This window comes from Dermacentor albipictus, chromosome 8 (genome assembly GCF_038994185.2).
Source record: "Dermacentor albipictus isolate Rhodes 1998 colony chromosome 8, USDA_Dalb.pri_finalv2, whole genome shotgun sequence".
NCBI lineage: Eukaryota > Metazoa > Arthropoda > Arachnida > Ixodida > Ixodidae > Dermacentor > Dermacentor albipictus.
Genome location: NC_091828.1, coordinates 93916929 through 93937749, shown reverse-complemented (window position 1 = coordinate 93937749; position 20821 = coordinate 93916929). Strand labels below are relative to the sequence as shown.

General features: G+C 47.0%; 1 protein-coding gene across 1 annotated transcript in view; it reads left to right on the top strand.

Moving 5' to 3' along the window:
* The first annotated feature begins 7030 nt into the window (after nucleotides 1–7030).
* LOC139048504 (uncharacterized) overlaps nucleotides 7031–20821 on the top strand; it is a 30352-nt gene continuing 16561 nt past the window's right edge. The window contains exons 1-2 of the mRNA XM_070522905.1: nucleotides 7031–7325; nucleotides 18699–20577. Of these exons, the coding sequence (XP_070379006.1) occupies nucleotides 19562–20577 (1016 nt within the window). The 5' untranslated portion in view covers nucleotides 7031–7325; nucleotides 18699–19561. The remainder of the gene's footprint in view (nucleotides 7326–18698; nucleotides 20578–20821) is intronic.

The following is a 20821-nucleotide window of genomic DNA, read 5'->3' as shown; positions in this document are numbered from 1 at the left end:
CTTTGAGAGGTGAACGGTGAAAGCCTACTCTTCCTCCTCTTATCATTCGCCTCTTTCTCTTTGGCTCTTTTCTTTCTCTTCTTTTCTACTAAGCATTTTAGTCATTTCTAAGTAATTGTAGTTGTTACAAGTCGTCGTTAGACAATGAGGTAATTTCGTAGCCATTAGTAGTAAGTACAAGTCATTTCAGTCATTATTAGCCATTGCTGCTCATTAGTAAGCATTTTTAGTCATTTGTAATCAATTCTGATCGTTACAATTAATTCGTCGTTAGATATATTGACAACTTCATAGTAATTTAAGCATTATTAGTAATTACTGGTTATTACAAAGTATTCTTAGTCATTTCTAATTGATTGTAGTCGTTACAAGTTGTCGTTAGACATATTGGTCTATTAATAGTCATTATTAGTCGTTACTGCTCTCTAGTAAGCATTTTTAGTCGTTTGTAATCAATTGTGGTCATTACAAGCCGTCGTTAGACATATTGGTCATCTCGTAGTCAGTCATTTACTCATTACTACTAATTACTAGACATGTATAGGAATTTCTAATCAATTGTTATTACTAGCCATGATTAGTAATATAGGTCATTTCGGAGTCACCAGTAGTCATTACAGGTCATTAGTAGTTATTATGAGTCATTACTAGTCATTATTAGCCTCTAGCAATCTCCATTATAACGTTATTCACTAACTGTAACTATCAGTAATTTTTCATTCTTTAATCTGTTTTTAATCTGTCGTCACATGGCGTGATGACGCTTCGGCGGACACTCCGGCGGTCAGGTCTGCTGATACAAACTTCACCATGAGCGTAGAAAGGCTTTCGCCTTAAAAGAAAGCTGTAGTGAACCCGCCGCGGTTGCTTAGTAGCTGTGGTGTTGGCCTGCTAAGCATGAGGTCGCGGGATCGAATCCCCGCCGCGGCAACCGCATTTCGATGGCGGCGAAATGCGGAAACACCCGTGTGCTTAGGTTTAGGTGCACGTTAAAGAACTCCAGGTAGTTCAAATTTCCGGAGTCCCCGACTACGGCGTGCCTCATGATCAGAAAGTGGTTTTGGCACGTAAAGCAAAAAGAAAACGTAAAGTAAAAAATTACCGACGATTACGTTACTTCCTAATGCGAAATTTGAGCGCAGCAAATGCGAGCCTTTGTTTGCGTTTGGCCTCGGCCTCGGCCGCGCGAACGGTAGAGTCTTCTCTGCGACGGCGATGAGCTTCTGCTTCAGCCTCGCTTACTGCTGGTTGCTCTCGACGGCGGCGATGAGCCTCCGCTTCGGCGGTGCGAACGGCAGGGTTTTCTCGGCGGCGGCGATGAGCTTCTGCTTCAGCCTCGCTTACTGCTGGTTGCTCTCGACGGCGGCGATGAGCCTCCGCTTCGGCGGCGCGAACTGCAGGGTCTTCTCGGCGGCGGCGCTTAGCCTCTGCTTCGGCGACGCGTACTCCTGGATCATCTCGACGGCGGCGACGGTAAGCTTCGGCTTCGGCGGCATGCACCTCTGGATTCTTACGGCGACGGCGCTGGGCCTCTGCTCTGGCAGCTCGTTTAGCAGCAGCAGCAGCAGCAGACGGAGGACTTCCATCGGTCGTCTCGCTCATGGCTCAGAAAGAACTGGCAGATAATTTCGCAGTGGCGAACGGCAGGGGCAATTTCGGCTCGGGCGGTGCACATATACAGATCCGCCGCCACCGATCTGGCTCTCTGATTGCCACCGCACAGGGGTTGCATTGGAGGAGGAGCGAAGAAAGGAATTGAGTTCGAGCCGGCGCTTTGACAACCGGAGACTCGCAGGAAGAGGGGGGAGGGGGGTGGCGTGTACACCCAGCGGCAAACGATGGGGGCAGAAGCGCGCGCAGCAAGCGGACAACACGATAAAGGGAGGAGGGAAGAGATAGCAGCGACTGACTGATGCCGCTGACGCCGATAGTGAGTCAACCCCAGCTGCGGAGTTGGTTTCAGGGACAACGCCGCCGATGCCGACACAAACAATATGATACCCTCGCTTCCGCAGCGCTAAGAACCAGGTCTAGCCGTGGGAAGGTGGTCACGTATTCGTCGACGTGCCGGGGCCTGCGTGAAATAACCGGCGCGTCGGCAACTGAAGAGCACCCTATCCGCCACACAAGAACAGGGGGGGGGGGGGCCCTTTCCTCCTCTTTCTGCATGGCGGCGACGGTGCTCTATGCAGTCACGTTATCTTGACTCTCTAGCGGCGTCAGCGGCATCCAGCGGTATCAGTCGGTCGCTGCTAGCGCTGGGGGGATGAAAGGGGGGCGGAGCTGGTTACGAGGCCGACGACAACGCCGACGACGACGCGAAACCCAGGAACGGACGCCAAAGAGCTGCGCTCTAAAACGCACGTAAAACCCTACAATTAATGAATGTAGTGAGATTACACGCGTGATGTCTTGTTGAAGGTCTTGTTGACATACGTGATGTCTTGTTGACACTGCGATAACTTATTTACTAGTGTATCAATATAGATTTGACATGCATACATAACATGACGTGCTTTGACGTCATACATGACTGCATGTATAGTATGACATGAATGTGTTAACATAAACGACATGCATGTCATGACTTGGAATACGACGACGTCAATAGCATGGCATGCCGTTTTAATCACCATATTTAAAAAGCACGCGTTCATACGTGATGCATTGCTAGCTTTAGCTCTAGGTATGACATGTCATTTACGTCAGGCATGTCATGTAGCCATCATGCGAATGACGCGTGCAATTCCTGTTACGCATGTCATGCATGCAAAGTCATGGCGTGCACGCAATTCATGTCACGTGTGCTCGTGAAGCAGCGGATTGCGATGTTGATTGCGCTGAAGGTAAGGAAAAGTGGGCATCGCGTTATTGAAGTTGCTTCTCTTCAGCGTTGCCGTACACTGGAAGGCATTTTAGACCGCGTAATATTGCCCTGGCGGTAGCGCTGTGATCGGCGAAAGGAAAGGGTAAGCGGAACCGTGTTTCCTTTGGCAGCGCATACAGGAACACCACTCTTTGCACCTTTTGGGACTCAATTATCTTGTCCCACAACGATTATCGTCATCTGCCTTGCTTGCGTTTCCTTCCTAAAAACTCGGCGCTCGCTACTTTCACGTCGAGAATGCTGCGTCACGCTGATAACGCGCAAGCTATTCGTGACTTGAAAGTACCGGGCTCTCAGCGGTAAAGCATGGAATTTCGGTCAAGACGGATGACGATTATTGCTGTGGGGCAAGATAAGCCTCAAAGGGTCTAAATTTTTTCAAGAGTGCACAGAATATCCAAGGTAAATATACCTGGTAGCGACGTTTCCATAGAAGCCCATACGTTCAATGCGTGGCGATTCAGCGCCGGGTCATAGGGCTTAACGCCATCTCTGTGACGAGGGAAGACGTCTGGCGGAAAAAAATAATGTGACGCTATATCTGTCAAAGACAACTAGCGTCATTTTGTTCCGAAAGGCGCCAAATTTGTTTTTTTGACCTACCATTAGAGCTGTATATTAAAATGCCCCGCCATTCGACTTCATGGGCGCTTCGAGCTTTCAGCGCGAGAAGTGCTGCAGCAAACAGCCAGCTGTAGGGGTCTCGAAATCGCACCGCTGCGCAGAATATCCTTTTTTGGAGGCTGACGAAAGCTTTGGGTGTAGAGTGCTGTTCCAATCGTCGGACGCCGAGGAGGCCCGCCCGCGGAGCCCCACGAAAGCAGCTAAAGTATGAAATTATCTCCGGGTCATTACTCACTAGATTTGACTGAACAGGTTAAGAAACGATAAAGCAACCCGCGCTATCAAATTCAGACAAACGTTGAGGAGTAAAACAACACAAGGTGTGATGGAGGCGTATTGTATCTGGTGAACTTCACGAGCGCGCCTTTCTGCAGGCTTCAAGAGCTACATTGCATTGCAAGTGATAGCGGCTTCATCGGCCACTCATGGTGGGCGCCGAGAAAAGGTATTGGTACTGATAAAGTAAAATATGGTTGTCTTTCCTTTTCTCGCCGCAGGCATTTAAAATCTATTAGGCATTTCATTTTCGTTGAACGATTCAAACTGTCTCTTGTTTTACTATAACCAAACGTTTTTTTTCTTTCGCAATGTGTGTTCACTCCTGACATAGTCGCGCTTCAATCGCCGCTCCCATAACCACCTTTACTGTTGTCGATGACAATTTGTTTTGAACCGCTTTTCGCCCGAAGCTTCTTATAAACATTTTCAGTGCTGTCCACTGTAGAACGGAAGCTCAACGGCGGCTTCGTGAACTATGGTGTGCTGCAATAGCACAGCGGAAGATTGTTGTTATGGCGGTGTTGAAACAGGAAGCGGAAATGAATTTTTAAAGACAATATGGCGTCGGGCGTGGTTGTATCGCTCATGCGTCGTAGCTGGTCGTACCTGCGCTAACATTCGGCTACGAAATGCAGCTTGAAAACAGAAAATATAATGGAACATACAGGGAAACTTGGCACAGGTGCCTCCAAGGAGAGTGATCAAATCTGAGGGAAAAAAAGTACGAATGCTGCATGTTAATTCCTGGACCAGAATTCGCCTGCGATTTTCTGCTGAGTCAGTTGGCTAGGCGTAAAGGAAGCAATAATCGATCCACCTCGCAAGTTTTTGTTGACGCTGCCGATTGGACCAGTCCTGTTAGAACATATGTGAGGTTGTATCGCGCCGTATGATTCAATCTTCGAAGTTTTACGCAACCGATATTTAATCCTGTCGTTGCAGTATTCGACCAGCTTTGCGGGCGCTTGCAAAGTCGTGCTGCCCTCCCTAGGTGTGTGCTAATTGGGAAACGTACGCATAGTTGACAGATATTTGGCTTGGTAAGAATACAGGAAGTTCCGCCATGTTAAGGTGATTGCGTACAGTGCACCTTCTGACTCCTAATGCTGTAAATTTAGAATATCACGATTTCAGCCTGACTAGGTCAGAAAGAGATGATCATGCAAAAACGTTTCAAAGGCTGCATAGACAGGATATGCTTCAATTTCGTTCTCAGCTCTAATGCAAATAATAAACGTGGTTAGGTTAAGTTTGCAAGCTATGTTGTCTTTCTTGATTGGTTAGGCATCATAGCTCAATTACACAGATACCTTTACATATGCCGTGTCATATATGTCATTAACGTCACGCGTGTACGTTATTTGTCTGATGTCATTCGTACATGTTACGGAAGCAGCGGATGGCGAGGATGATGGCACTGAAGGTACGGAGAACTCGGCGTCGCTCCCGAGAAGTTGTCTGCTCCACAGCGCGGCGGATCACGTGGCATTATTTTACACCACGTGATAATGCTCGGCTAGTAGTGGCGCGAGCGGCTAAGTGTGCGCTACTAGGCTCTTTCTGGGAGCACATACAGGAACGCCAAAGAAAGGGGACGCCAAAGACTTGAAAAATTATAGACCGATCAGCTTACTGCCCGTTGCCTACAAAGTATTTACTAAGGTAATCGCTAATAGAATCAGGAACACCTTAGACTTCTGTCGACCAAACGAGCAGGCAGGATTTCGCAAAGGCAACTCAACAATAGACAATATTCACGCTATCAGTCAGGTGTTAAAGACATGTGCGGAATATAACCAACCCTTATATATAGCTTTCATTGATTCCGAGAAAACGTTTGATTCATTCGAAACCTCAGCCGTCATGCAGACATAACGGAATCAGCGTGTTGACGAGCCATATGTAAAAATACTGAAAGATATCTACAGTGGCTCCACAGCCACCGCAGTCCTCCATAAAGTAAGCAAGAAAATCCAAATAAAGGAGGGCGTCAGCCAGGGAGATACGATCTCTCCAATGAAATTCACAGCGTGTTAACAGGATGTATTCAGAGGCCTGCAGTGGAAAGAATTGGGCATAAAAGTTGATGGAGAATACGTTAGTAACTTGCGATTCGCTGATGATATTGTCTTGCTTAGTAACTCAGGGGACCAATTGCAATGCATGCTCACTGACCTGGACAGGCATAGCAGAAGGGTGGGTCTAGAAATTAATCTGCAGAAAAGTAAAGTAATGTTAAACAGTCTCAGAAGAGAACAGCAGTTTACGATAAGTAGCGAGGAACTGGAAGTGGTAAGGGTATAGATCTACTTAGGGCAGGCAGTGACCGCGAATCCGGATCATGAGACTGAAATAACCAGAAGAATAAAAATGGGCTGGGGTGCGTTTGGCAGGCATTCTCAGATCATGAACAGCAGGCTGCCATCATCCCTCAAGAGAAAAGTGTAAACAGCTGTCCCCTACCAGTACTCCCCTACGGGGCAGAAACCTGGAGGCTTACGAAAGGGTTCTACTTAAATTGAGGACGACGCAACGAGCTATGGAAAGAATGGTGGGTGTAACGTTAAGGGATATGAAGACAGCAGATTGGGTGAGGGAACAAACGCGAGTTAATGCCATCTTAGTTGAAATCAAGAAAATTAAATGGGCATGGGCAGGGCATGTAATGAGGGTGGAAGATAATCGATGTACTTACACAAAGACGTACGCCCACTCGTACAACACAAACACGCACACACGTACAAACAACGAACACACACAAATACGCATACACTCCTACGCGCGCGCTACCCGGACACACGCAAAGCTAGATGCCGGGTTGATGTAGATGCGCATGCGAATATATGTATACAGATGTCATAAATGTTCTGCTGTGAATATCAATATCTGTATAATATGAAATTGTTTTTCCACATATGTAACTGATTTTCTTTGTGAATATTCTGCAACTGTTTGTCAAAGACAGGGGACAGGAACCTCGTCAAGCTGCGACTGTGCAGCTTTCTGTTCCTGCCCTTGCATTTTTGCATTTTCTTTTTCTGTGCGAAGGAAAGTGCGAAATAAAGTTTGAAAGTTTAACCGAAGACACGCCGAAGAAAGGTGTCCGGCAAGCGCCAACGTCAGTACACGGCTGCGCGCGAGAGAACAAGCATGGCGCCGGCGCTTTCGTAAGGCGGCGAGGCGTTCACCAATGGCACAGCCAGCAGGTTCGACGCGCGCGCAGACCACGCAGACGTTTCGGTACCGCTAGCTTCGCCGTACTCTGCTTCACCTCGCAGCTTCGCTGGCGTCTCCATGTCTGCGTCCCTGGGACGTTGGCGCCGTACTGTCGCCGTTCTGCCCCAGTGTCCCGGATGAGGGAATGCGTTCCGCTGGCGGCGAGCTTGACATCGGCGAGTAAACGTGCTCTTCGTTCAGTGGGTTCGAGCGGCTTGTCGTAAGCGCAGGTCGTGGAGGAGCGGTGTGAGTGAGAAAGGAAACGAAAGCTTGACGGACGCTCCAGAGCTTCGTAGTTTGGACACGGCCGGCCTTGTTGGTGAGTAATAAACCTTTTCTCGCTGCCTTTGCTAAAGAGGAATATTCCACAAAGTCCTGCCGTCTATTAGCGCTCTTGTAGCTCACAAAACGAGCCGCCTGTTTTACGTTGCGAGACTCATTTTGCGAGACACGAACACGGTTGTAAACGATATATTCGTTAATCATTTAGGAACTCTGCTGCGAAACGGACTTTTTGTATTTTCTTCTTGGGCGCGACAGTGGTCGTAGACGTCGTTTGTGGAAAATACTTTTCCAAGGCGTGTGACAGGTACTGTAACACTTTACGACGATAGTTAGAGTGGTGGTTCGGAATTAGTGGACAGTACTATGCAGGGGCGTAGCCAGGGGGGGAGGGGGCTTATGGGGCTTCAGCCCCCCCCCCCCCGTCGAAATTTTTTCGGGCCGTTATGCGCCGCCGACCAAAACAACTCCCGGCGCCGGAAATCATGCTCGATTTTATCTAGAAGGACCCTAATTCACGCTCGAAAAGACATTTTTAGCGCGAACATTGCGAAATCGGGCAGGATTTCGTGGCAACGCCCATGCTTCGGGAGTCACATATCGTAACGCCAGGAGCCCCACTGAGCACAAAATTTCAAGGGCGTTTTGATGGCGAGCGGGCCCGTCTCGGCATCTCGCGGAGGCCGCGGAATTTACGGAGCGCTTGGATTTCAATTCTGAAACTTTGTGGGTATGAAGTTCTCTTAACATTTTGATGCGAAATGTGCATTGACATTTACAAAGTCGTGCTTTAGATTTTCAATTACGGAACTTTCTGGATTTAATGCTGTTGTAAACATTTGACGCCAAAGGTGCATCGACTTTTCTAAAGTCGCACATCGGGCTATACAACGAGACAAGCCAAATTAACATACTATCAGACAAGTTGACAAAGCACGCAGCCAGGTCCGATGAGACAAAGCGTTGTGGTGGTTCATTTGTGCCGTCAGGTCACAGAAAAGAATATGAACATTTTTTTCCACCTGAGCCGAAGCATCCATGTCAAGACACTAAATCCACCATTGTAACTAAGTTCTTATTTATTTTTCTACCTAGACTTTTATTCGCGAGGATACATTGAGCCTCCTTCTCTTTTTTTTTTTCTTTTGTTCTCGTAACCCGCGGGGTGCCCATCCAGCCAGAGCGCATGCGTTTTTCTCGTGCTGCATCGACAACCGCGCTGCGCACTTGGATGCGCGCTCGTTTTTCTCTGGCCGACCGCATTTTCGCATGGCAGAGGTTTGGATGCTTCCTGGCTAGCAGACGAGAAAGAGAAACATTGCATACTCGCTCGCCGCCAGCACAGCGGGGACTCGACGGATTGCAACGCGTTCGCTTGAGCGCAACCTCTCCGGAAAATTTTGTCTCGCAGGTGTAGGAAACCGAGCAGTGTGCGTATGATTTTTTGTGGACCAAGCGTCACACGTTTTCTTCGATATTCCTTCGGTAGCCACACTAGATGCCCAACGTAGGCATTCGATTGTAGCCAACATGCTTTCCTTTGCGTTATTCTATTTCGCCGCCCCCCGCCCCGCAAAAGAAAAGAAGGTATTGTTGCGGTGCAGCGAACTGCCGTATGGTGTGCATGGTGTCGCATGAAGTTCGATTTTGTTACTTATTTTCGGGAAGTAACGGGCCACGGGACGCTCCAGTTGCCGGATACTATTGTAATATTGCGATAGCAGCTATATGAAGACTCCAGGCGCATTCCTGCCGTTGCCCTCATGTTCCGTATAAATAAAGGCCAAGGGCGATAACATCGTGACCGCGCGCCGCATGCTCTATGTGCGAATAAAAGCGTGGGAGGGGAGGAGGAGGAGGAGGGGGTGAGCCAACGATGAGTCTTGTGTGCGCAAGGGAGAACAGCGGGGAGGAAGCGCGCCGCCTTCCGTCGCACGCGATAGATTTTGGGAGTGGAGGAGGGGGTGGGGGTGCTGTGATCTGTGAATCTCTGGTTGCGCAACCTGTTTGTTTGCCTTGTTTGACGCATTATATACAGTGACTTTTTCTTAGGTACGTAGATTTATTGGAGACTTATACGTATATTTAAATATCTTGTTGCGAGGTTTTGTGTATATGCGCAGTGAACTTTGTTTCTATTGACAATTTTTTGCCCTGTATCAAGCTGTAGGTTCACATTTCTATATTCCATTGTATCTTCGGATTTCTAATGTACCAAGGCGAGTCAAATGAAAGTGAGACAACCCGCCCCGCGCAATAATGGTTCGGTTCATTATTTTCGAGGCATGCGCGTAGCACATACGCATCTAATTTACAAGTGACATGCAGAGGTGAGGTTAAATGCTCTTTAATGCTCTCATGCACTGGGTTGAACATGGTTGCGTGACATAATGGACACTCCAAAAGATGAGGAGGAGGAGGAAGTAAACTTTATTACACTAGAAAGAGTAATTCAGCGCTCGTGCCGGATGTCTTGATCTTCGATATGTTGATGAAAATCTCCGGCCTGCATGGTTGGCGCCCCTATTCCAGGGCACCACTGAGCGTGGCTGCTCGTCGGGCATGATCCACCAGCTTCCGTTGGAGGCTAGGGTCGCCGCTGGAGAGCATGCTCTCCCACTGCTCCGCACTCAGATTTTCTATTTTGTGGAATTCCTTTTTTGTATTGCACTCCCATGTGATGTGATAAAGTGTGGGTATTGCACCACACCACGGGCAACAGCTTGGTGTCGTGAGGGTTTTGTCAAATGAAGATGTTTCCCAAAAAGAAATTATTCGCCATATGGCTGCCGTATGCGTTGAACATTGCGTTTCATTGGCCACTGTGAAGCGTTGTAGCAAACTGTTCAAAGAAGGACATGAAAGCTACAAAGACGATCCATGGCCGGGCCAAAGCCACCGTGCAATCACCCCCAACACGATTTAAAAGTTCGTGGTTGCTTAGCGGCTATGGTGTTAAGCTGCTGAGCACGAGGTCCTGGGATCGAATCCCGGTCACGGCGGCCGCATTTCGATGGAGGCGAAATGCGAAAACACCCGTGTACTTAGATTAGGTGAACGTCAGAGAACCCCAGATGAGGGGGATGCCTTTTTGTCTGCAATTGTGACCAGATATGACTCATGGTGCCGCTACTACTAGCCTGAAACACTACGGCAATGCTTACAGTGGAAACATTCGAATTAACCACTCACAAGGAAAACAAAGGCCGTCATTTCTGCCGGAAAAGTGTTGACTTCTTTTTAGATCGTTAGGGGCCATTATTGATCGAATATTCTAAACCTAGAGAGACTCTAAATCGTTTCAGATATTGTGAAAGGTCGGATCGGCTGCGTGTCGCAATCAAGAACAAACGACGTGGAAAATTGAGCATTGGCAACATCTTGCTTCACGACATTGCCCGTGCCCACGTCGCTGATGTGGTTAATGCAAAACTGGCAAAGTTCAAGTGGGAAACGCTGCAACATCCCTCATGCAGCCCAGACCTGTTGCCTTGCGTCTTCCACATTTGGTAAAATTTGAAAAAACTGCTCAAGGGAACCAGATTCATGTCAGAAGATGACGTGTAGTCATTTACAGATTTTTGAGGCAGCAATTCAAGGAGTTTTATGAGACGGGAATTACGCGACTCGTTGGGGGACAAATGTCTAAATACTCATGGCGACTACTTTTAAATAAAGTACCCCGTGTGTCATATATTCGCATTGGCTAAATTTCATTTGACTCGCCGTCGTATATTTTGCAGAACTCCTGCTTTTTATATGTGCGCTCTGTTGCGACTATAATTTCCGAGCAATTACTCGCAATACACAACCGGTGACAGCTGCTCCTGCGCAATACATTCTAACAAAGGACAGCGTCATTGATATTTTCCCCTGGTCGTTGCATATGTACTACGAAAATGTAAACAAGGTTATGGAATTATATATATACACACACACACACACACACACACACACACACACACACACACACACATATATATATATATATATATATATATATATATATATATATATATATATATATATATATATATTTGTTATTTTTTGATCCCTCGACTAATTCTATAAGGGGAGGCCGAGCTGCAAAGTGAGCCCCCCCCGCCCCACCGAACGAAATTTCTGGCTACGCCACTGGTATTATGTCGCCTGTATAAAGGGTAAGGAGAAGAGTAAGCGATGAAAATGAATATAATATTGCACTGCGTAGAGGAAGAAGGAATGATTCTAGAAGGCATTTGAGGTACCAGAGCATAACAATGCAGGAATGCACAGAGCACTAAAACAATGGCCAATGTCTTGTGATCAGCGCAGGCACGTAACCAGGATCTTTTTTCGGGGGGGGGGGGGGGGGCATCCCAAGGTAACTTTTCTGTGCAAATGGGGTGGGGGGTACTTTACAAGTACAAATGTTTATAACGCCCGCCATTCGCCATAAAGACGCCTAAACCCGCAAAAGAGGAATAAAATAAGGTGTATCTTATAGGTACGCCTGTGAGATACACCTTTCCTTTACTAGGAAAACAAGGAACCACATCAAATGGACTCGTGCAGGAAAGAAGCGCAGGAAGACCACTGCCAAGAGCAATTAAAAAAGCGCAAGTGTAAAATGAAGATTTCTATGGTAGCATACAATTGAAAAAAAAACAGCAGTTGACAACCAAGGCACGGCTCACGCGGGGTTCTCCGCCAGCCAATCACAGAAGCAAACAAAATCGTCGTCATGTAGTCTTTTCAAAATGGCGTCGTACTTTATACCTCCGGAGCGTCTGCTGTTCTTGAAGAGTCTTTTCATCGACGGAAAGAATGAGGTGTGCAACAGGCATGGAGAAAGTATATGGAGTCTGAGCATTTCACTCTTCAAAAGTCTACATGCCATGGTTGCTTAGTGGCTATGATGTTGGGCTGCGACGCACGAGGTCACGGGATCGAATCCCGGCCACAGTGGCCTCATTTTGATTGGGGCGAAATGTGAAAACACCCATTTACTTAGATTTAGTTGCACATTAAACAACCCCAGGTGGTCCGGAGTACCGCACTACGGCATGCCTCATGGTTTCGGCACGTATAACTGCATAATTAATTATTTAAACCTTCAAAAGTCTGCGGTAGAGTTCATTTCACTGCTGAGCTCGTCTTACTCATGAAACTTCACTGCTAACTGAAGTGCAACTTGACAATATACTGCATAATTGCAGCGAAGCAAACACTTTATTTCAGTTGACTAAAGAATTAGGCATTCGCCATTCCACTATAATAGGCGAGAGAAGACGTATAAATGTACGCGCTAATAATTTTATTTGTGTGGCTACCGCCTGATTTGGGTAACAAGAAAAGTTTGAAGCACGAATTATTTGCAGCATTGCGGAGGAACAGTGGCTGGTGGTTATGAGGGCGTGTGTGAGGCTTCACTGCAGACTTGAGTTGTATCCGACTATAGCAGCGTTTTTTGAATTAGCTCTGGAAGAATTATAGAGAAACATACATTTGCGGAACAATCACTATTCTTTTGGATCCCTCGTTTACTGCTCTACCAAGTTAAGTGCCTCAACCGACTCGTATTGTTATTTGGGAAGTTGCGTAAAAGTGCGTGGCCGCTAGTACCGTATAACCGTTGTTTAGAACGGCCCGCTGAGGTGCAAGCTTTGCCAGCCAGTTGCGACAGTGGCGTCAACTTTTCTTGGACAACGCGCCACGTCCGCCACTCTGCTTCGTGGGATTGCCGAGACGAGTTCGACGAACCAGGCTTTGTGACGGAACCCGCCACCGCCAACCTGGTCTGCTGTGAACAAGGGAGTCCCCGAGGGAACGTAGTTCGAGGCCCCTACCCACGCACTGTTCCTGACGTTAGCCCCGAGTTCTGCGAAGACCGTCTGACCTCTGTTGAGGACCGTGAACATGTGCGGAAGTGTTTGTGTGTAATCCCTCGCGCAAAGAGGCGGCTCGTCTACGGTGTCTGGTCGGCCGTTTCCCTCACCTTGGGATCGAGGGGGGACCGAGGGTTTGTAAACCGCTGTTGTGCGGCTGCTCAGGACACTTTCTCTTGCAGTCATGCTACATTGATGAACTGCAACGTCCTTATGTAGATACTGTAAATAAACACACATTCCTCGTTCTCGATGAGAAGCAGTCCTTCCCTTCAACAACGTTCTCAGCATGGATAAGTTGGACGACGGCATGGGCCAGCTACCATCTAATTCATGCCCGACTCCAATCTTGACAACTGGTTACGAGCGGTGGGATTGACCTCCCAATCCTCACACCGTGTAGAGCGCAGGCGGTTATAGACGTACTGCGCCCACCGCGGGAGGTTAGAAAAACACCTATACATAGGCACAGCAGAGAAGTGGCTAGGTCAGGCGGCTCGACTGATAACTGTAGAAGCGTCGTTCAAAACACAGGGAATTGTTCTCCACTTCCGGCGGCATTCTCTCTACTTCTTTTCTAAATAAAAAGTTGTTGATCCATGAAGATTTTCATAAACAACGGTTAAATTTGTTAATATGCGCTTTTTCTTCCTGTTTGGCTGTTGCCTTGGCTCTCTCCCTTAGGAGGTCGCTTAATTTCTCAATTCCTTGCGACTCTTCTTTCCAGTTGCTAGTTTTGCACGAAAAGTGGTGTACAATTAGGGAAAAACCAGACGAGGTAATGGGTGACAGTCATATTGCTTATGGGTTTAAGAGGAATCTTTAGCTCGGGTGCTCCCATCTAAACACATGTAAAAGGACAATTCGTTTTCTCGGCAACCACGGCACCGCATTTGACGAGGTTTTTTGCATTTAAGACATATACTTAAAATCTAGTGACTGCTGTTTTCCAATTTCTGATTTATTTCGTAAATTTTTATTAAAAGATTGTAAAAAGGTCTGAAATTTTCAGAAAAGGAAACTATCAAGTTTACAACTCTCTAAGTGAGCAAGGAAAAATAATATCGCAATTATGCGAATTGCATCTGATGTTTCATCTAAAGGGGACAACATTTATTGTTACACATGGATCTAAAAAATGCACTAGTATGGAAATACAGCTTTTGCTTAACCCTTGTACACAACGCAACAAATTCACATAAGACATCAATTGACGTATCGAATTTGTTCGCTTTGAATGATCTATTGGTGCCGTTCACAACTGCAGTATCTGTTTTTCGAACTTTCGAATTTTCGAAAATCTTTTTCAGAAAATTCAGGCCATAAATCGAAATTCCGCTTGAAACAGTCCCTAGAATTTACCCTTTTCTGCGAAATGCAACACATTTTAATAAAATCGGTCCAGGGGTTATCACAAGAAAGCGTTTTTGCGTTTTATATGTATTTGAATAGGCTGCGTCCGAGTTTGGCCCGGGCTAAAGCTTCCTCTTAAGGGTTATTGCAGAGTTTGATGATGGACGCTGTTTCGCATTATTTTATTTTCCACCATATCTAACCAATATTGCGGGTATATGGTTCCGAGGGTCTGCCACCGTCGCGGCGAGCCGTCACCCGAGGAAATATTGAAGCACAAGGACAAGTTAAACGCAACTGGCGTTTTCTCCGGCCGCAACTCGTTTCTCGTGCATACAGACCAGCTGACTACGAACCGAATCCCCTTCCTGGTCCCTGGATCAGTCTTATCAAAGAATGTTGACCTAACGAAGCAACACCAATGCGCGTAACCGTTGAATAGGTGGTGACACCTGAACGCATCTCGATTTAATCGCGCGGGCACCGAATCTATGAGAAAACTGGCCTTCACACCCCAGGAGATGCTGATAACTACCGCCATTCAAAAGAAGGGAAAAAGGCAGCAAAACGTTAACCGCCAAATAGCTGTAAAGTCTCAACATTGATTTGGCGGCGCTTTAGGAATGTGTGTGAGAAGTGGTGGCGTGGGCGTGGAAGGGGGGGGGGGGGGTATGCCGCCTAATTTCGGGAGGCGGGGGGGCGGGCGCCCCCCGGCCCCCCCTGGGTACGTGCCTGTTCACAGGCGTACCTGTAAGATACACCTTATTTCATTCGTCTTTTGCGGGTTTAGGCGTCTTTACGGCGAATGGCGGGCGTTATAAACATTTGTACTTGCAAAGTACCCCCCCCCCCATTTGCACAAAAAGGTTACCTTGGTTCCCCCCCCCCTCCCCGAAAAAAAAATCCTGGGTACGTGCCTGCCAGTGGCCCGAGTTGGTCTCCTGTGGTTCGTTTCTAACCGTGATTTCTCTGCACAGCAGCCCGATGCGTTATCCACTGGACCATAGACCATAGGCTACACAATGACAATTTGTTCCGGCTAAGATTAAGCAAGGTTTAAAAATACGCTGCAGCACTGTAAAAATAAAGTGTGCTAGAAGGGGGCAGTGGGCTTACTCAGCCGCGCCCCTGACGCTGTTAGCGTCGCATGCAAGAGGTGGCGCCTCAGACAACTTCAGTGAAAGCTGTGCTTGCAGAGTGACCCTAGCAGAAGCTTTCATTTTCCTTGCGCTGCTGTTGATTTCTGTTCGAAGCAGTTAACACTCTTATTTGTTTTTAATTTCGTCACGCTTGATATTCCTTACTTATCTTTAGCAAGCACTGTATTTGTTTAGGCCACCAGATATTTGCCGCAGCAGTGCCTTGTGGGAAAGGATGACGCTAATCCTTCAGAGATTCACTGCCTATCTTAACCGCTAGATTTTCTAAGCAACGAAGTTGTCGCCGACGGATTTTGCTTATCTGAAGGGGCCTTAAATTTTTCCAAATTATGACGCAATCAAAAATTTAATTCGAAAAACAATCTTGTTGAGTAAGAGGGTCCGTGACCAAATATACGGTTTCATGTCATGTCGACCTAACCTAAAATGATTTTGTATCAAGATTATGTCAGGTAGTCCACCAGTGAATTAGTCAGAAAACGGTGCGCGCATACTACCTAGCCGAGCTAAGAAAATGCAGGTACGCTAGCCATACGGAGGGGGGGGGGGAAGAGAGAAGAGGTTAAGCGTTCATTTTCGCCAGTAATAGTGAACTAATTTTCGTCAAATTAATGACGATAGTGTTTTGAAAGAATAACAGTGTAAATGTGATAAGTGTTCAGCGGCGCGTCCAAGTTGCATTCCACGCACGAAGATGGGTCAGTGGCTAAGAGATCTACTCTGCTTAGCCAAAATCAAATGGAATGGCTTAAATATTTCCGTGGTTTACTCGAATTGTTCCAGTTGTCACAGTAGCCTTCCGCATTTATTGTTAATCATCATTTGCAGTTACATTCTTGTTTTCCTTATGTAAATCAGTATAAGTGTTTCGTCGATGTCGCCGCACAGCTCAGTCACTGCAAAGCATACTCATCTCTTGCATACTGTGTGCGACAAAAGCACTGCAGGAAAGAAAAATTCACGCAAAAACTCCTTTGGTAGTTGTCTAAGTACGCGTAAGCATTGTGGCAGTTGCTGATCTCCACGCAGCCCGGCTTCATATCACTGTTATGTAACTTGATCCGGCCAGTGTAAACCCTTATTAACCCTCATCAGTCGTTCGCTTATTATGTTCGATATCGAACATGATAAGACATCTTAATTCAGACGGAGTTCATTACGGCACTGGAACCCACGACCATTGGTGTTGAGTAAGTTGGGGTTAATTAACCGCGTTTAATTAAGATATAGTCAATTAGGGCACTCGAGTCCTCGACCTTTGATGAAAGTCGAACATACGACCATTGGTGTTAAGCTATATTAGGCTTAATTTAGCCAAGCTGTTTCAAAACCACCACTACATTTGCTGACGGGGGTATGCAGTGTGCAGTGGGATATGCAGTATTGATGGTTCCGATGCTTAGTTTGAGCTTGTTCTTTATTGAAACGTACACTGTTGTGTGTGTGTTGTATGAGCCATTTCAATGAATCTATGGAGGGTTCGCTTCACTTTGCTGAGCGCTTTAGCCTCCTTCTTACGTGGGTACGAGCCACTGCATTTTTTTGCTTGCTTATGGGGGTATGATCCATTAATTGTCTTACGTGACGGGCAAGTTTCTCCTTGGGTAGGCATAGAAATGCTCACGCATTTAGAACGCATGCGACAACGTGCACAGCAAACCGACGCAGCTGAGCAACTTGGGCCAATGTGCTCGGGTGTAGCGCGGGCCCCTGCGTGGCCGCACCCACGTTCTATTGAAGCCGACGCCAGTGCCGCTGCTCGGGCTATCGGAGAGGCACATATTGTCGACACACGGCCGCCTCGATCACGTGCGCCCGGCGGAGCAAGCCCCGCCGTGCGTGCGAGATCGAGGCGGCCGTGTGTCAACATTCGTGGAGTAACCGCACCGCATTGCCTCCAACGGCGAGCGAGACCACTGCACTCTTGTAATACACTATAGCAGAAGGACGCAACCAAATGGATTTTGTTGGTAATGTAGTTAGAGCAAGTCACACTATATTGTATTATTCGTAACTGCATCATTAATGAAGATAAATCTGGAACTTCGCATGGTATAGTTTCCGCTAAGAAAGTAGTAGAAATTGCTACGAAACATCTAGTTATGGAGCTTTAAATTTTCTTCTTGTTTAGTCATAATACTCCAGCGTCCTAAACACAGCCCTCGAAATATGAAAGAAAAAAGGTTGTTACATATGTTTGCTAGCGTTTAGCGATCGCTGTGCTTCCAAACAGGCCACATATGACCCAACAGCGCATTTAGCCTCATATGCTTACTCGTTTGCTTCTCGCTATTACGCAGCACCGTGAAGGAAGCACGTCGTTCTTTGTCAGCTAAAGGTCCGCGCAGAGCATTCACTAGAGCCTGATGCAGGGCGTTCAATACGAAGCTCTCAGGAACATTTTGCTTAGAATTCCCGCAAAATGATGATGTTAGCTTAAACTAGACCTAATGTTGTCTGTAATACGAAAAATTATGAGAATATTTGCAGTACGTAATATTGAAATTTAATATAAATCTATTGGTTTTGTAAGGAGTGCGAAGTCATAGCTAATCTAGAAGTTGGAAGATGGCCCATCTCTATTCAGTATGTCATAAGAATTCATTTAAGATGAGTCACGTGACCATACAACAAGTTGGAGGCCCTGGGTCCTCTGGGCACGAAGGCGACGTAAACCGCAGCCAATTCCGAAGGTCTGACCCATCCAGGCGCTGGGAGGGCGAGTACCGGGCAATTGGCGTGCACGTGGCGCGGAGTTGCGCGCTCATCGGTGCAGAGATTAAAAGCACCAGGCGCCGTAGCCCACATCACAGCTGCTGCTCTTAGACTGCAAGCATGCCTCGACTAAAGAGAGTGAGCGTTGTTTCTATATCATGCGCCAGATCAGCCACCGATAGGCAACACCACCCTAATCTAACGGAATAAGACAAACAAGCATGCTTAGATGGCAAACGAACAAATAAGTATCCACTGTATACTGCTTCACATCACAATAATTACCTTAAAAGTGTCCTATTTTCTTTTGCGCAGGAAAAATGGCGAATCCCGGTAATGCTGCAATAGACGCTTCGAGCCCTGTTGGAGTGGCGGATATCAGGAACTTGCTGGCTGACCTGGAAGGCGTCAGAGGCTTTTTCTCAGGGAAGCTCATCGACTACCGCATGCCGTGCACGGCTTCTGAAGACAGAACGTGTCAGATTGTTGCTAATCTTAGCGTATGGAACGAGTTCCTTTGGCCGCTTGAGCTGGAGCTGCGCGAGCTGCCAGAAACCGGGAGGCAACTGGGCCTGGTGAAACTCCAGAATACATGCTTGAGCTGGCCTACGAAAGGCCAACTGCATGTCGCACTCACGGTCCTGTACTGGCTTCTTAATATTCATCACTGCGTGGCACGAATGCACGTTACCGACATGATGACTGTCAGCGGATCAGTTGAACTGTGCATACCGGTGCTTTGGAAAACCCTTTACGGAAATTCTTCATTGAAATCAGTCATTTTTGATTCATTGTTGGCTGTCGAGTCGAAATACGCGCAAATAGAAAAGCTTTTCGAGGTCGTCTTGTCGCTGAAATGCCTGGAACAACTTGAGTTTCCGCATTACGCCTTATTGTGACCACGCAGCGTTTCTGCTATTCTTCGAAGCACGACAACGTTGACTGTACTCGATTGGTCCTCCGTAGAACACATAGAAAGCACGCTAGCGCAGCAGTTCTTGACAGTACTGAGAACGAACTCGACACTGCGAGATTTGTCCTTAAGCGTAGCGGTCATAAACGCTGGCCCCGCTTTGTTCGTTGAGTTTCTGGCCTGTCACACCCGGCTACAAAAGTTGAGAGTAGTCTATAGTTGCTATTGCTGTACTGATGATTCCTTGAGATGGATTCTCAAAGGCATGCTGAAGAACCGGTCAGTCTCGAGTTTGCACGCCGAGGTTGTCACTGTGGATTTTGAGAGTATGGAGCTTGCATCGAAAGTGTTTGCTGAAAACAGAGTTTTGAGAAGCTTCCGGCTGTGGCTTTCGACCATGGCTAAGGGGGTCTCATTATGCATTAAGATGCCGCCCAACATTACTGCCTTACAAGACGCCATGGCGCGTAACAACACGTTACAGTATATGACCTTGTATTTCAGCCTCTGGAGTGCTGAACACTGGGAGCCTTTCTTCTGCGTTTTGTCAAAGCACCCAAGCCTCAAGATGGTGACCATCGATGTTGAAGAAGAAGAATACCGTCTTTTGCCTGACGTCGTCAAAGCCCTTCAGCAAAGCGGCTGTGAAGAGAAGGTTTACTTCAATGCTCGCCGCATTGCCAATAGGTTGTCTGTTCCCGATTGCAAGCCTTTTTGCGAACTCAGCATAGTGGTAAACCACTGGACAAAAGAAAGAATGTTGCCATTTTCCCAACAGTTGTCGATGTTTTCCCGCTTGAAAGCGTTAAGCCTGGTGGTTACGACCTGGGACACTGGAATTTTATATGCTATTTCTGAATACATAGCAATGACATCGACGCTCCGAAAGTTGGACATGGACTTCAGGATGTCAATATTTCCGCCTGAATTAATCGAGTGGTGGCCAACACTTCCGAGATCGCTTCTGCTCAACAGGAGCATTGCTGAGTTGAGCATTGGTGTTAACAGCTGCCAGAACATCAAACTCCTCGGTGACGCGGTAATGCGAAGCCAGAATATCCGCAAGCTCACCTTGATGAAATCTCATTCACTCGCATTAGGCTGCTTTATGCTCGGTCTACGTGCAGATATATTGAAGAACTACACCCTGTGCACTGTCACCGGGGATTTTTACCATCTTAATTTTAAGGAGGACTGGTTCGCCGTGCGCGACACATCGCGGCGAAACTCTGGCTTCGTAGCACGAGCAGCGCAGTTCCTGAATCACGCGCGGTGTTACAGGTAAGAATGGTGCCCTTCATCATATTCAGACTGTTTAGGTCTTTGAGAATTTCTTAGCTCTGCACAGATGTAACTTGAAAACGAGGGCTAAATGATGGGCACTGAATCGCATTTTATCTCTTTGTTCATTATAGCCTTCGTTTTGCGTTTTTGGAGCGGTATAGAGAATCCTAAATGTACATATTTATTTTTTTTATTTATTTACCAATGTCCTTACAGGCCTCGTATGAGGCATTGGGTAAGG